At 57.5% G+C, this 14,827-nt stretch overlaps 1 protein-coding gene across 1 annotated transcript; it reads right to left on the bottom strand.

The window, feature by feature from the left end:
- Nucleotides 1-2,239: 2,239 nt before the first annotated feature.
- Nucleotides 2,240-11,579, bottom strand: DLL4 (delta like canonical Notch ligand 4). Its single transcript, XM_019644842.1, has 11 exons — nucleotides 11,075-11,579; nucleotides 10,700-10,969; nucleotides 10,122-10,179; nucleotides 9,042-9,308; nucleotides 8,537-8,597; nucleotides 8,325-8,455; nucleotides 6,668-6,837; nucleotides 6,265-6,484; nucleotides 4,395-5,097; nucleotides 3,815-3,923; nucleotides 2,240-3,282 (listed from the first exon to the last, which is right to left on the bottom strand). The coding sequence occupies exons 1-11, from the start codon at nucleotides 11,138-11,140 to the stop codon at nucleotides 3,277-3,279; spliced, it is 2,061 nt and encodes a 686-aa protein (XP_019500387.1). The 5' UTR covers nucleotides 11,141-11,579; the 3' UTR covers nucleotides 2,240-3,276.
- Nucleotides 11,580-14,827: the final 3,248 nt, after the last annotated feature.

The following is a 14,827-nucleotide window of genomic DNA, read 5'->3' as shown; positions in this document are numbered from 1 at the left end:
CCTTTCCCGGAATGCAGCAGACCACGTGGGGTGGAGGGCTGGGTCTGCAGATCCTGGGGACCCACGCGGAGAGGCTGGGAGTGCTTCAAGGAGGGGAGAGGCTTGTGGGTCCCCATCAGTGTTGGAGAATCCATACTACCTGAGTTTAGTGGCCTTATCTAGCCTGGGATGGGGGGACGTAGGAGCCACTGGCCTTTTTTTCCACGCCCTGACCAGTTGACCGTGGCCTTGAGGCAGCAGAGGGGACTCTGGCTGAGCAAGCAGGATAAAGAAAGGCATTCCTTCCTTCTTTACAGTCTCCCTGACTCACCACCCCACAGCGATATCCAGGTGGTTCCCAGCTAGTGGGACCTGGAAACGCAGCTGTCCTCAGAGCTGGAGGTCACTGTGGGGTCAGACTTATCCTGTAGGCTGTTAAGGAACTGCTAAACCCTGAATTCTCTTGTAAAATACCCATGCAGATTAAACGTGGACATTCGCTAAGCTATGGAAAACACTTGAGTGAGTCTAGAGCTATCATCTGGCCTTGTTTCTGCCAAGCCTGGGACCTCACCTGTGCACCTGGACACTGTCAGAAAAGTCTTGGGCACCTTTCCTATGAGAAGGGGCTGGTCCTTCAGGGAGTGACCTCCTGGAAATCCTGGGGAGAGGAGGGCTTCCACTGTGTCCTGTTCACACCCAAGTGCCTTGTCCAGCTTCTGCCATGTCACTAAAGGTGGAGCCTGGCATGAGGTACAGGCTGGAGCTGCCCAGACCAAGTCCACACATGGATCCCCTCTTGCCTGACGTGGTGGACTCTTCCAGTTCCCTGACTAGAGTATTAGAGCCAGTGAGTAGGGTTAGCCAGCCAGCTCCTCTCCAGGTCTGTTCTCTGAGAGGCTGGCAACCCGTGCAGTCCAGCACAGCCCAGTGGTGTGGACGTGCAGGCCTGCGGGTGTCCTACCTGTCCCCCACATGGGAGCCTCGTCATCTCGCCTTCGTGTCCCAACCCAGTTTCCCCCGCCCCCCAGGGCCCGGGAGCCGCTTTCCTGTTTCATTTTGGGCAGGAAGAGTGAGGTCGTGTTGTTCTTCCCCCGGCTGCCGGCTCAGGCTGTGGGAACAGTTCCCTGAATGCTTTCCTGTTTGATACCCTGTGTGTGCAGCAAGGGGAACAGGGAGCAATGAGCAAGACGTGGAGCCTGTGTGTGCCGGGAGTGGGATGAGCCTAGATCTCTGGCTCCCATGTTTCTGCTGTAGGCACCCAGACCAGGGGCGGGCAAGCTGTATGTCAGGGAGAAAGGGAAAAAGGGAGGCAAGTAGCGCTGCATATCCTTGGACTCCACTGGGAGCATCTGGTGAGTATTTTGCCTTACTGTGGACAGACTGAGAGCTGGCAGCTTCTGCTCGGCTTTATGTCAATGGCTCATTTTTATTTATTTTTTCGTCATTTGCTCTCCTTGGGGTATGTCTGTGGCTGTAGAGAGAGGACTGTGGTAGCTTAGGACCATCTTTCGCCTTAGAGGAAGCAAGACATGAAGGTGAGGCTGGAAATTCCCTCATTAGTGCCTCAGTCAGAGAAACCTGGACTCAGGGAAGGCCATCACCCCCTCCTCCCCTCCTTGCAGTCTTCAATAAACTCCGGCAGCCCTGGGCAAACCAAGTACCCAGACTCAGCTCTCTTGCCCAGCTGCAAGGAGGACAGACCCAAGGCAAATCCCCCGCCCCAAAGACGAGTGCCCTGCTGGACCTGAAAAAAGAGTAGCATGCCAGCCCATCTAAAATTGGCAGGAGGAAGGACCCAGGTATCATCATGGTTCAGAGACACCATTCTCCAACTAGAGAATCTTTTGAAAAAAGGAAAACAGGCAAGATTGTCCCCTTCCCCCAAATTTCTGTATCCCCCAGGTTGACTCAGGAGCCCACAAGCTTTTTCAGACTTGAAGAGAGAAAAGGGGGATAGATTCAGGTCAGGGGGCATATCCCCCAAGAAATGGTGGGAGCAGAAGGGGAATGGGGAGCCACAGCCAGCCTCCAACTCTCAGGCAGGGAAGGCTGGCCTAGGCTGAGGACTAAATGGGCGCAGCCAGGCTCCCCAAGGACTGGAAGCCAACAAGAGCCTGAGGCACAGAGGCCAAGCCCAACTGCATGCACAGGTCCCAGGGGTTCTTGTGGAGCAGCTGGCATCAATATGAAAAGGGGCGTCAGAGAGGACGGGGAGAGAATTCCCTCCTCGGCCATCACAAAGACAGGACCCAAGAAGTAATAAATTCCTGTACACATCTGTTCCATATTATAAATACACATTATATACAAAATAATGTTATAAAATGTAGAAAGGTCAGTGCTTCTGATTCTTAAATTACTGAAATACTAGACTCCAAAATAAACTACAAAAAACAAACAAAATAAAAACTCATATTATTGATTTCTGAAGATCAGCTGGGGGCAGCAGTGGGCATGGGCAGAGCCCAGGCTCAAGGCCATAGGAATGGGCCTAGGTGATGACAACACCCAGTTTCTCTCTCACTGCAATTTCCAACATCACTGCCCTGAGCTCCCCACATAGGCCTGGCACCCCTGGCTGGCCCTCCACCTGTCTTCTCACAGGAGCCCAGAGATACCTAAGGCTGCAGGCTGTGGAAGCCAGGTAAGGCTTACCAACATCCTTGCCCAGAGGGCCTGGGCCAGGGACAGGCTGGGTTGTGTTATGAGCAAGGCCCACATGCAGTAATTGGAGGCATGAGGCAGCAAGTGCTCCTCCCGCTCCGGGCGCTTACCTCACCTGCAGAGCAACTCCTGCCAAGAGCCGCACCCAATGGTTTCCTCGCCCACAGATGGCCCTGCCCTTACTGGCCTCCTCTCTCCTTTCTGATTTGGACCCAGCTGTCGCCATAAAGCCTGGGCCAAAGGCACTTTTGGAAACACAGATGCCAGTGGAGGCCACTGCAGCTCCAGGCCCCACAGGACCACTGCTACTCCCTCTAGAAAATAGGCCAGAGCCCCAAAGGAACCCTCTGACGACCACCGCTGGCAAGGCAGATCCAAGTGGCACCTCTCCTCTTCTCTGTTCCCCTGGCTGGCGTGGCTGCCAATCTGATGCCAGACAGACACCCAAAAGTGTGGAAAGTACTGCATCTCTTGGCAAGTTCACAGTCTGTCCAGTTCATGCCATTCCCTCTTCCTCCTGAGAGCAGCACGTTGCGTATTAAAAATGTCCCATCCAGGATGCAATGTAAACAATGCAGAAGGAAGCTCTAGCTGCTGGGCCAAGCTGGGATGTCCTGGGAGGCTCCTACCTTATACCTGGGGAGCATGTGGAGAGTGGGTGAGTAGGTTACCCTGGGGTACAAGCCCTCCTTCCGTGACTGCCCTGGGCCTTCCTGGGAGACCATGGGGCAGGTGGGATGGAGGGGAAGTAGGGCAGCCCTCCCCGGTCTTCAGCCCCAGCACACACACACGCCTGGGAGTCTGTGCTCATAAGGTGGGCCAGTGGAGAAAGCCAGCGAGAAGGGGCAGGAGGGGCACAAGGCAGCCACGGTCACCCACCAGCAGCTGGGAAGCAGTGCCTGGGAGCTGGCCAGGTGCCACAGCCGCCCAGCCCAACACTTAACACAGCAGGAAGAGACCAGGCCTGGCTCACCAGCACAGCTCCTGTTTCACACCCTCTGTGGCAAAAAGGCCAGCAGGGACCCGAGAGCCAATGAACTTGGCCTGCCAAAAAAGGGTCCTGACCCACCTCAGAGTGGCCTCTAGGGCCAAGAGTAACCAGGCTACTTTCCCATTCCCAAAAGGCAGGAGGGGATGTGCTGGAAGGGCAGGTGAGCCCAGCACTCACCTCCGTGGCAATGACACATTCGTTCCTCTCCTCTGATATCAAACACACAGACTGGTACATGGAGTCCCTGGGGGAACATATCGCTGATATCCGACACTCTGGCTTTTCACTGAGGGAACACAAGACAGGTCGCTGAGGGAGGGATAGGGAGAAGGCTGGTGGAGGGCGGGGGCATTAACCCGGACCCTGGAGAGCCAAAGGGCACTGGCAGAAGTGGCTCTGGGAGAGACACGGGGACTTGGGATGCCCATTGTTAGCCTGGGGGGCAGTTAGGAATAGGCCCCTAAAAGACCCACAGGACCCCCAACCTTATCAGAGGGTCTCAGGCCTGTATTACCACTAGAGGCAAGCCATGACATGGAATGACATAGTGTGGACACTTGACATTTGTGAATGAATGAATTAGGGACAAAAAAAAAAAAACCTCTGGCAGAAATCCTGTTGGAAGATCAGTAGCAAAGCCTTGTTTGCTTATAAGCAGTCACGGTCCTGGTGCCAGCCTCCCACCTGCCCGGGGGCAGCCCAGGCAATACCACACAGGGGCCTGTGGCCAGGCCCTAGACCTCCAGGTGCTGCTCACCTGTGTAACCGCAGTGGCGCCTTCTCCCCTAAGCTCTTGTCACTGTGGGAATACTTCCCCAGCATGGTCCCCCGTCCCAGGGGCCCTGGGGCCAGATTATAGTCCAATGTGTGGTTCTGCTGTTTGCCACAGTTGGACTTGTCCAGGCCACAGTCCACTTCTAGCTCCTTCTTCTGGTTTGTGTTCTTGAGCTGGGCAGCAGGAATTAGGTTGTCCTTTTGGAAGTCCGACAAGTTGTTCATGGCCTCCCTGCTGCCGTTGTCCGGCCGCCGAAGCCGCAGCTGCCGCACAGCCACTGCCACCATGCCCAGCAACACCAGTACCACCACCAGCCCCACACCTAAGGAGACAGCCACCCAGGGGAAGCTAGGTGGTATGCTCATAGAGAACTGGCAGTGGATGCCCACAAAGCCATATGGGCAGTTGCAGACGAAATTTTCCGGGGAGAGGTCAGTGTAGCAGGTGGCCCCATTTAAGCAGGGTCCTGAGGCACAGGCGTCGCTGGGTGTCCGCACCTCACAACGCCGGCCAGAGAAGCCAGCAGGGCAGGTGCACACGAGCCCATTCTCCAGGTCATGGCAAGTGCCGCCATGGGCGCAAGGGTTGCGGGCACAGTCGCTGATGTGGAGTTCACAGTGGGTGCCTGTGAATCCAGGACGGCAGCGGCATATGCGGTTCGGACCTCGATTCAGGCACTGGCCCCCTGTGGGTACACACAGGGCACAAGTCAGCAATCACCTGGGAACCCCTCTGGTGCAGAGGGTGAGTGCTCCATCCCAGGAACAAGCTCAGGTCCTTTGCATCCATGAACGCAGCCAGCATTTACAGGTCCAACTACAAAGGCACTGCATAAAAAGTCAGGAGACTTGGAGTTGAGGTGACCCTGGTCGCTACGCCTTTGTGGGCTCATGTATAAAAATTACTAGCATCTCACAGAGCTTTACAGTAGAATCAGACAGATATGATTGGGTTTGAATCTCAGCTGTCTCTAGCTGGGAATCTGGCACCTGTTGCTTTACCTTATTTCTAAGCCTCAGTTTCCTCATTTGTTAAATTGGAGTACAATGCTATCCCCTCCATAGGAGGTCTCTGAGGGTTAGGTGAAATGATGCATGAGGACAGAAGCACATCCCTGGTTTATAGTAAATGCTCAAATAAATGTAATGATTATTGCTTCATTTAATCTTCAGAAGCACATGCAAGGCAGAGGACATATATATTTCCCATTCAGTGATGAAGAAACTGTGGTTCCAGGGAGTTAACTAAGTGACTAGCCCTAGAGCAGACTCCATCTCAGCCCTTCTAATCCCTCTTCAGCAGCTCCTGAGGCTCCTCTCTTGCATTGTGCTGTTCGCCTGCCTCCAGGTGGGTCACCAGGAGACCAAGGAGACAAAGATAACCAGCATGCTTTGCATCCCAAAAGATGCTCAACATTCTAGATGTCCTGTGCCATACCAGGCTCCACGTGGCCATGGGGCAATGTGAGGCCTTCAGGAGCAGGGCCCTGACTGCACCAGCCTCCCTTGAGGAGGGACACAAGGCCTCCAATGTCCCTCTCTCTAGCCCAAGACTTCCTGGGGAGGGTCAGAGGCCACCACAGCAGGGTCAGACCTCTGACATGGGAATAGGAATGGAAGCCACACAAGGTGCACCCACTGTTAACCTACTCCTCTTTCAAAGCCACCCAGCTGATCAAGCAAGCTCTTCGCCATCCAAAATAGATGGGGACCCATCTCATCCTGCCCAGAGTTACAGACAAGGCCTCTCTCCTCTCCTGACCCTCCCTTACAGAAGGCTCTCTTTTCCCCAGGGCTGGTATACCAGGTTAACAAGGGCTGGTATACAAGGTTAACAAGGCAACAAGACGCACCATTGGCACATGGGTTACTGGTACATCTGTCCACTTTCTTCTCGCAGTTAGAGCCAGTGAAGTTGGGGGGGCATTCGCAGGCATAGCTGGCCCCCTGGTTGCGCTCCTGGCAGGAGCCCCCATTGAAGCAAGGGGAGTCAGCACAGCTCAAGGTGCTGTGTTCACAGTGTAGACCATAGTAGCCTGGGGGACACAAGCAGTGGTAGCCATCTTCTTTGTCCTGGAGAGAGACCAGAAAGGGGCCAAAGTCAGACCCTGGGTGGCAGGGATGCATGGCTGGGGGTTAGGTCCCACCTGCCCACAATGCTTGCCCATGACTGCATATCCATGGACCACCTGGGGTGAGGACGCTAAGGCACCACCTAACCAGACCTCTGCCTTCCTTTGTTGGCCTGGACCTCACCTTACAGCTGCCTCCATTGCGACAGGGGTTGCTGTCACACTCGCTGAGTTTCAGCTCACAGTCCACACCAGTGTAGCCTGGGCGACAAGTGCAAGTGTAGCTCCGCTGCCCACTGTTGGAGCATGTTGCCCCATTCTTGCATGGGGAGTGGTGCGTACAATAGTTGAGATCTGCAAAGACAGGAACCCACCAACTGAGCAGAGCCAGAGAATTGTCCCCATCTTCAGGCTCCTTGTGGTGCAAGTTCACTGCCCATGTTTGGCCCAGAGGCCTCAACTCAGTCTTCCAGGCCCAAATACCCTTCCTCCTCCCCCAATGAAATCATGATATGAAGCACCTTGAACCACATCCGACCAGTGCAATCACAGTTGAAAAATACAAATGAACAACTCACTGCCTGCCAGGTAAGCTCACGAACACTGGCAGGCAGAACAGAATGAAGGTAAGGAAGAGGAGTGGATGGCAAGGCCACATGTTGAGGAGAAAGTCAGAAAGGGCTTCATGGAGGAGGGGCAGCTGAGTAACCCTGGAAGGAGGGATAACATTTTAATAGGTAGAAACAGTAGCGGAGAGGAGCCACCGTAGGTAGTGACCAGGCATTTTTAAAAGGGGAATTCGTTATGAGGGCATTTTGAAGTATAAATATTTGTTTCCTTATTTGGGAAGGACAGGGAGGGAGAACTAGACAGAGCAAATATAGAGACTGTGAGGGCTGTGTTTGCATACGATGAGTATATGACTATGTCACCTGGGAGCAAATGTGGGCAAAGGAAAAAGAATGGCAAGGAACCAGGTGTGTGGGGGGGTGGGGGTGGGGGGAGGGGAGAAAGCAACACACAAGCACAAAGAATACAGGGGCTGAATTCCAAGCCCCTTGTTGCCAGCGAGTTAGGGACTAGGCAAGTTTTCTTTCCTGGCAAGCCCCCTGCCCACCCTATCCAGGCTTGTGCTGGTGTTTCCATGGCAGCAGCCACTCCATTTGACCCTGAAAATGGGAGGCACATGCTGCAGCTGGCTCCCAGAATGGAGATAAAAGCTCCCTCCCCCACAGTTGTGGCTGGCAGACCCCTGTATAGCCAGAAGAGTGACCAGCCTCATCAAACACCAGGAAGAGACAGTGTGGGCTCAGGCAGCTGCCTGGCAAGTGCAACCAGGAATGAACAGGGAGGCTGTTTCTGCCCACACGGAGAAGTCAGTTAGATGTCACTCCACCCAGAGGCCCTAGCTCACACAACCTCTAGGCAGCTGGTGGGCACACCCCACCAGACAGCTGTTTAGAGGAGAGCTGCTCAAACAGCCCTGGAAGGTAAGCAAACACTTAGGGGGTTAATAGATAACTGAGGTAGAAAGAGGAACTGAGCCCGGCATCCCTCTCTCTTTGGCCTTGCTGGAATTTATGAGTGCAGTCTCCAGCCTGCCAATTTGTCACCCTCCTGGCTTCTCCAGCCACCCTGCCTCCCCAGCACCTGAGAAAGAAGGACCCACCATCTTATTCTAGGCCAGTTGTAAAGACCCTTGAAAGTCCCAAGCTCCTTGAAGGATAATGGGAAAGCCTGCTCAGTAGTCACCAAGCGAGAAGGGTACAGGTGATAATTCTGGCTCCCACTTCTTGCCCATCTCGCCCATCCCTTTGAATCCCCTCTTTGCCCTGACTCACCTTGGTCACAGAATAGGCCTCCCCAGCCCTCATCACAGGTACATTGCCAGGGGGTGCTGCAGGTGCCATGGCGACAGCCGTTGTGGGGGATGCACTCATTGCACAGGCGGCCCTGCCAGCCTGGACGGCAGCTGAGGAACAAAAGAGGCTGAGGGTGAGCTGAGGACCTGGCTAGGGGATGAGCCCCCTACTACTTCCTGTCCCTTACTTACATGCACTCCGCTGGCTTGCTGCAGTAGCCATTCTGTTCATGACAGCCAGAAAGACAGACAGCTGAGGAAAGAAAACAGGGCTGGGTGAGGTTGAGAAACCAACAATTGTGAAGCCCTATTCTTCCTCTCCTGGCCCTGGGGGTGCTCCCAGCTCTCCTCGGTTCACTTGCCACTCCTGGCCTCCCAGAGTTGCCATGGGTGTCTTAGGGGGAAATAGAGGCACAGGGAAGGAGAATCCAGGCTAAATGGAATGCAATAACAGGGTCCTTGTGGGCTTTGGCACAATGGGGAGGAGTACTAAGGAGACAGAGGTCTGAGCCCAAACTGTCCTAAGCATCTCCAGCTGTTCCTAAGGCCCAGCCAGTGGGCAACCCAGACATGGTCTGTGAGGGAAGCAAACTGTGGTGAGAAGATGCCACCTTCCCCTGCCCCCCACCTCAGGGGACATCCCCACCACCCCCAACACCACTACTAAAGGCAGGCAGGAGGGAGCTTGGATGCTTACGCTGTTCGCAGTACTCCCCAGTCCAGCCTGGCAGGCAGGACAGGCTGCCATCTGGCTGGCACACGTAGTGGCCGAAGTGGTCATTGCGCTTCTTGCACAGGCGTGAGCAGCTGTCCCCATAGTAGTTGTCACTGCAGATGACCCGGTAAGAATAGCGCAGCCTTGTTGGGAGAGGGCCGGTCTGCTCATCCAGTAACCAGTTCTGGCCCACAGCTAGGGAGCCCTGGATGGTGATCTTGCTGATGAGTGCGTTCGGTGGCATGGCCTCTGAAGGAGCAGAGGGCCAGGTCAAGGAAAGGCAGCCAATCCCCAAGGGTGCCAACAACTGATGGATCAAACCAGTTATTCAGATGACCCCCTGCCAGTAAGCACAAGCCAGAGGAACCCAAGGGTCCCATCGCTTAGCTGCCCTGTGTGTGTGCATATGCAAGTGGCCTGATACCATTCAAAAGGGGGACAATAGAAGGATGTTAAGATAGCCCAGTGTTCTGGAGGCAGATAGGCAGGGGAAAGAGGAAAAGGGGTCAAAATGGGGGGGGGTGGGGGGAAAGGCAGAATGAAAGAAATGAAAAAAAGAAAAAGAACAGTTCTCCATGCTGGGGAGGACCCTGGGAGCAAGGGGTCCCCTGGTGCCCATTCAGGGGTTCTGCCCTCAGAGATGGGTAATGCTTTTCTTTTTCCTTTTCAAAGTGAGAATTGTTGTGCTGCTGAAATATCCTTTTCCTCTGTGTCAGAACAACATCCCAAAGCCATTATTCCCTTTCCAAAGGAGCGGAATTCGCGAAAGGTGTAAAATACAGGAAGGGGCCCGTCAGCGGCGCTGGCAGCCTCGGCCTTTTCTCACCGCCGTGCTCCCCGCGTTCCCACGCCAAAAATAACCCGCAGGAAACGCAATTGTGCTCAGAGTCCAGGCAGCGGGCGGAATCCGAGCGTCCAGCGCGGGGCGCAGCTCCGGGCCGAGCTACGCGTCCTGCCCCCCACCCTCCACCCCGCACTTCCCCGGCCCATTATTTATTACAGGTTAACTCTTTCGGCGCTGAGCCGTGTCGCCCCCCTGTGGCGGCGGAGAGAGCTACTCACCTGGCCGCAGGTCGTCTCCCGGCGCGTGCCAAGCTTCGATGATGAGTGAGAAGGTACCCTGGGAAGCGAAAGGAGGGGGCGGGGGAAGACAGATAGATAGATGAGCATGGGGGAGGTGGAGGTGCCTTGCTGCAGCCTGTTTAATTAATCTAATTGCAGGATACAGTTACTGCGCCCGGGTCAACATAACGAGTCTGCGTGCAGCCTCGCGCGCGAGCAGGGAAGGCGAGAAGAGAACCCAGGGTAGGAGGAGGGTTGAGGGATGAGGGAATGTACACGAGAGCCATTCGGAGGTGGGGGACGCGCCGGGGTGGTTGGTGATGAAAATCGTCTCTCAAGAGCTGGGAGAAGAAAGGGCGGAGAACTGGGAAGAGGGAGACTGGTGAGAGCCTTCCCGAGGATGAGGTCCCTCCCATGAGAGAGTCGGAAAGAAAGGATCAGAAGAGAACGCCCCTTGTTTTGTTTTGTTTTGTTTTGTTTTGGAGGGGAGCGAGGAAGTCTGGAGAGAAGGCTTTGGTCCCAGGGAGCCGCCTTCTCTCGGCTTTCGTGACCTCCCAGTGCGCCCAGGCTGTGCTCACCGGCCAGGTGAAATTGAAAGGCAATTGGAGAGGGTTGCGTCCCCCGCCGCTACTGTCGTCCCCGACCGCGAAGGAGTTGGTGCCCAACACAGGTGTAGAGACGCTGCCGAAGGTGCAGGGCCCGGGTGAGACGACCGCCTGGAAGTGCTTAAGGCAGACGCGGAAGAAGGTCCGGCAGCCGGGTTCGCACGGCCGCCCGCTGGCCAGTACACCGCGCTCGTTGGCAAACTCCTGCAGATGCAGCTGGAAGACTCCGGAGCCCGCCGCGCGCTATTGCACAGGGACGAGGGAAGGAGGGAGAGCCGTCAGCTCGGCGAACGCCGGGTTCGGGCCCAGAGCGCGGCGGGCGGGGGCGGAGGGGGCGCGGGACATTACCTGCTGCCAAAGTGCCACCAGCAACAGTAGCGCCCAAACAGAGGCGCTACGGGACGCGGCTGCCATTCCCTGGGGCGTCGCTCTCTCTACCCGCCCGCCCTGAAGCTGGCTCTGTTCGGAACGCCGCTTCGCCGAGTGTCCACCCGCTGGAGGAGTCTCTGAAAAGCCAGGCGCCGCTCGGGGCTTTCCTCCCGCCTCGCCTTCTCGCTAGCTCCGCTCAAATTGCGGCAGTAGGTAATCCAGGTGAGGGCGGCTGGGCGGCGGCCGCGCTGAGGACGTGTCCTCTGGCTAATCCTGGGACTGCAAGCCGGCTAGTGGCTGGACACAGTGCCCTGAGGCGGCTTGAGCTGTGGCTCTTGGCCTCGTGTTCCCAGCCTGCGCTCAGCGCCGCTACTGAAACCTGCGCGCTCGAGAGCCTTCCTTATATATATTGGCTCCTGTCCTCGCTGCCTGTCACTCAGACTCATGGTCACTCTCCCCTCCCCTCCGGGCCTCTAGCTGCTACAGCCCCAGCGCCGCCCGGAGGGGGCCTCCGCCCCCGCCAACCCCCCCTCCCCGCCAACCAGTCAGGCACAGGTCCCCGCCCCTCAGTGCTGCTCTCAGCCCCTGGGTCCCCCAGCTCTGCGCGTGCGGAGATAACCAGTTCTCCGCAATCGCGGGGTTATGCGTGGAGACCCCGGCAGCAGGAGAATGGGGCGGGGGGGGGCAGAGAGAATGGGGCGGGAGGTGAGTGAGTGGTTCCGGGATGGTCGTGGGGGTGGAGACACTGGGGAGTCCCCGTGGGCGGTGCGTCGGCAGCCAGTGCTTGTTACCTGCAGTCCTCGAGCAGGTAAAAAGAACTTATGTCTGGAAAGCGAAACCAGCGCCAAAGGACTTGGATCTTCACAGAGCTTCGCGAGCCTTCGCCTTGTCGGCCCTCAACCTGTGAGCGCCCACCCACGACGCGTCCTCGGCGCAGCAGGGAAGCCAGCGGACGCATTAATCTCTCTGTGGCCACTCGAGGCAAGGAGAGGGGCCAAGCGTCTAAGACTCAGGGGCTCCCTCCCTCCACCTGGTGGGCGTCTCCCTCCCTTGTTGCAGGGGGCGTGTCCAGCGCGTGCCTGTTCCCTTCTGCAACCCTCCAGGGCTCCCCGCGTGCCAACCCCAAGACGCGTGGTCGCGGAGATGGGGAAAGAGGGCGTGGTCCCCGAGGTAGGAGAGGAGGGGAGCATCAGCTGTATGGTAATGAGGGTCTGGCCCCACCTCCAGCGCTTCCCCTCACCTGGGTTCAGCTTCTGCTCCAGCGCCCACCATCTATATCCCCCAACCCAGTAGCCTCAAGTCCCCTCCTGCGTCCTGTCGCTCCGGTGGGACAGGGAGGAACTCTTCAAGGTTCCAGAGTTGGCTCAAGCCACTGGAGAGTCAAGGTGAAGGGCTGAGGCCGGGCAGACCCTGGTCCTCTCCTCATAGAGCGAGATGTAGAGTAGAACTGGAAGCGCATGGACTCATTTGAGTTTCTGGAGGTTTCACCCGTCTCGCCTTCGCGGCTCCCCCGGGTGGCCGCACTTCTCAGCCGTGGCTGTGCAGCTGCTTTCCCGGAACCTGGCGTGATCCCCGGAGGCCTTAGACCGGGGAGGGCCGGCTTCTCCCAGTCTCTGGGGTGCCGGAGAGCTCTCTCTCTGCGACGCTGAGGGCAGCGGGGGCCCGATGGCTTCAGCTGTCAGCCCGCCCGCACAGCGATGGCTGTCGTCGGGCGATAAGATCTGCGCGGGGGGAGTAGGGACGCGGCGCGGCCCGGGGGAGGCTGGAGGGAAGGCGCAGAGCGGAGCCCAACAGCTGCCTATGCCGAGTTTGGTCTGATTTTTTTACTTGGGGTGGTGGTGGAGGATTGGGGGGGAAGGGCAGGATGAGAAACAAGAGGTTGGGAGCGTGGGTTGGGGGAGGGGCGAGGTGAAGAGATGGGCTCCGGGGTCCCCCACGCACGGCCACCCCTCCCAGCCACCATCTGGCGCGACCGGGTTGGCGTGGGGAACCGAGGTGGGGCGGGGGCCGGCAGATGGGCCCAGGCTGCGCTCCAGAGTCAATGTAGGTTATGGACAGGCGGAGTCCCCAGGCCCCAGGGAGGGGAAGCTCGGGGCTTGCCTCCCAACGAACCTGAGAAGTGGGTTTCCCATCCTCTCTCTACCCATATTCTACGGGTCCCTCCTCGACATACCTAGGGTACCAAAGAGTGCCCTTCACTCTCTGAGCTGATGTCCTGCCCTACCTAGTTCGTGCGCTTCCCCCAAAATCTTGGCCTGAGAGTTCATAAAAGCTCGGTTCTTTTCTGGCGCTGGCACTTGCCTGACTCTCAAGGGAGACATCCAGTCCCACCGGAGGATCTTGCTCAATATTGGTAGATCTGGAAAACTCTCTCTACCTCTCATACACATCCGGAATAATGTGCCCCAAAGCACTTTGCAAACAGTCAAGGACCAAACAAAAGTGAGTACCATCATTATCCTCAGAGCCCCGAAATGCAAGGGATCCCAGAGATCTAGGAATCCTCTGACCTGAAGAGGAAAGGCATCACCATCAAAGGGCATTTATGAAGCACCTATCTGAAGTTCATTATCCCACTAGGACACAGCCCTCGGCCCTGAATACTCACCAGCACTCCATTCTGCTGGGGTCTAGCTTTGCCCACATTTGCTGAGCAGGAGAGGGCCGGGCTGCGGGTACCGAAACGAAATGCTGGGGGTCAGCAGCTGGGGCCCCTCCCTTTTCCTCCCACTCGGGACTTGGCAGACAGAAGAACCCAATACGTGCCCTGGGGGCTCCCAGGAGTAGGAAGCTGTGAGGCAATCGGAGGGTGCAAATCACAGTGGGGTTGGACCACGTGGACGTCTGCTGACCCTGCCGCTATGCAGACGCTCACCCCCACCGACCTGGGCCCCCTCCCCCCCGGACTGACTGTGGGTCCTCTGAGGGTCCAGGGCTTCTCACCCCCATCCCCCGATCGGCACCCGAAACACTGCCCAGAGTCCGGAACTGAGCAAGGTGGAGACCTGGCTTCACGCAAGGCCCACAGCCTCTGCCCCAGGGGTCTTCTGCTTCTGCTGTCCTCTCCACTTGCAGGCTGCAAACAACCCCCCAGCTGGCAGAATCCGCACCCGGGGCTAGGAGTCCCAAGGTTACTTTCCAGCCGTGCTCCAAACTGACCCCTGGTTTTGGGGGTGCGACAGGGGCCGCGTCGAGCTTCGGGATCCCTCCCCCAATGGATAGCCTACACGCCCTCCCCAGGGCAGGAGGCGCAGTTCCGAGGCCTCCAGTGCCGTTTTCCCCACCTCACCCCTCCCCCACATACTCGGGACAGCGTTCTCTGCGGGGCAAACCACAACCAGGTAGGAGCACAGTGGGGGCCGGGCCACAGCGCCCGCCCGGCAGGCCACAGGCAGGGGAGTTGGCCTAGCTTGGGCGGGGCACTTGAGCCTTGAGGGGCGCCACTGCGGTCGCTGCGGAGAAGGAGCCACGTGCAGGGAGCAGCGGGCGGGGAGTTGCACAGAAGGCGGGGAGATTTGCAAACTGTTGCTGCCACATGGCTGCTCCATTCGATCCATTCACATTGAAATGAGGCCGGCGCGTGCCTCATCTGCCGCAGGGCGCTGCCACGCGTCAGCCCGGCCCGCCGCGTGCCAACTGGGGCAGTGGGGCTGGCAGGGCCTGCCAGCAGCGGGGGCGCAGCCGGGACCCTGAGGCCAAGAGGGGGGAGGGGGTTGGAGCCAAGCTATCCTA

The sequence above is a fragment of the Hipposideros armiger genome, unplaced genomic scaffold, assembly GCF_001890085.2.
Source record: "Hipposideros armiger isolate ML-2016 unplaced genomic scaffold, ASM189008v1 scaffold_92, whole genome shotgun sequence".
Classification (NCBI taxonomy): Eukaryota; Metazoa; Chordata; class Mammalia; order Chiroptera; family Hipposideridae; genus Hipposideros; species Hipposideros armiger.
This window is presented reverse-complemented; position numbering and strand designations above follow the sequence as displayed.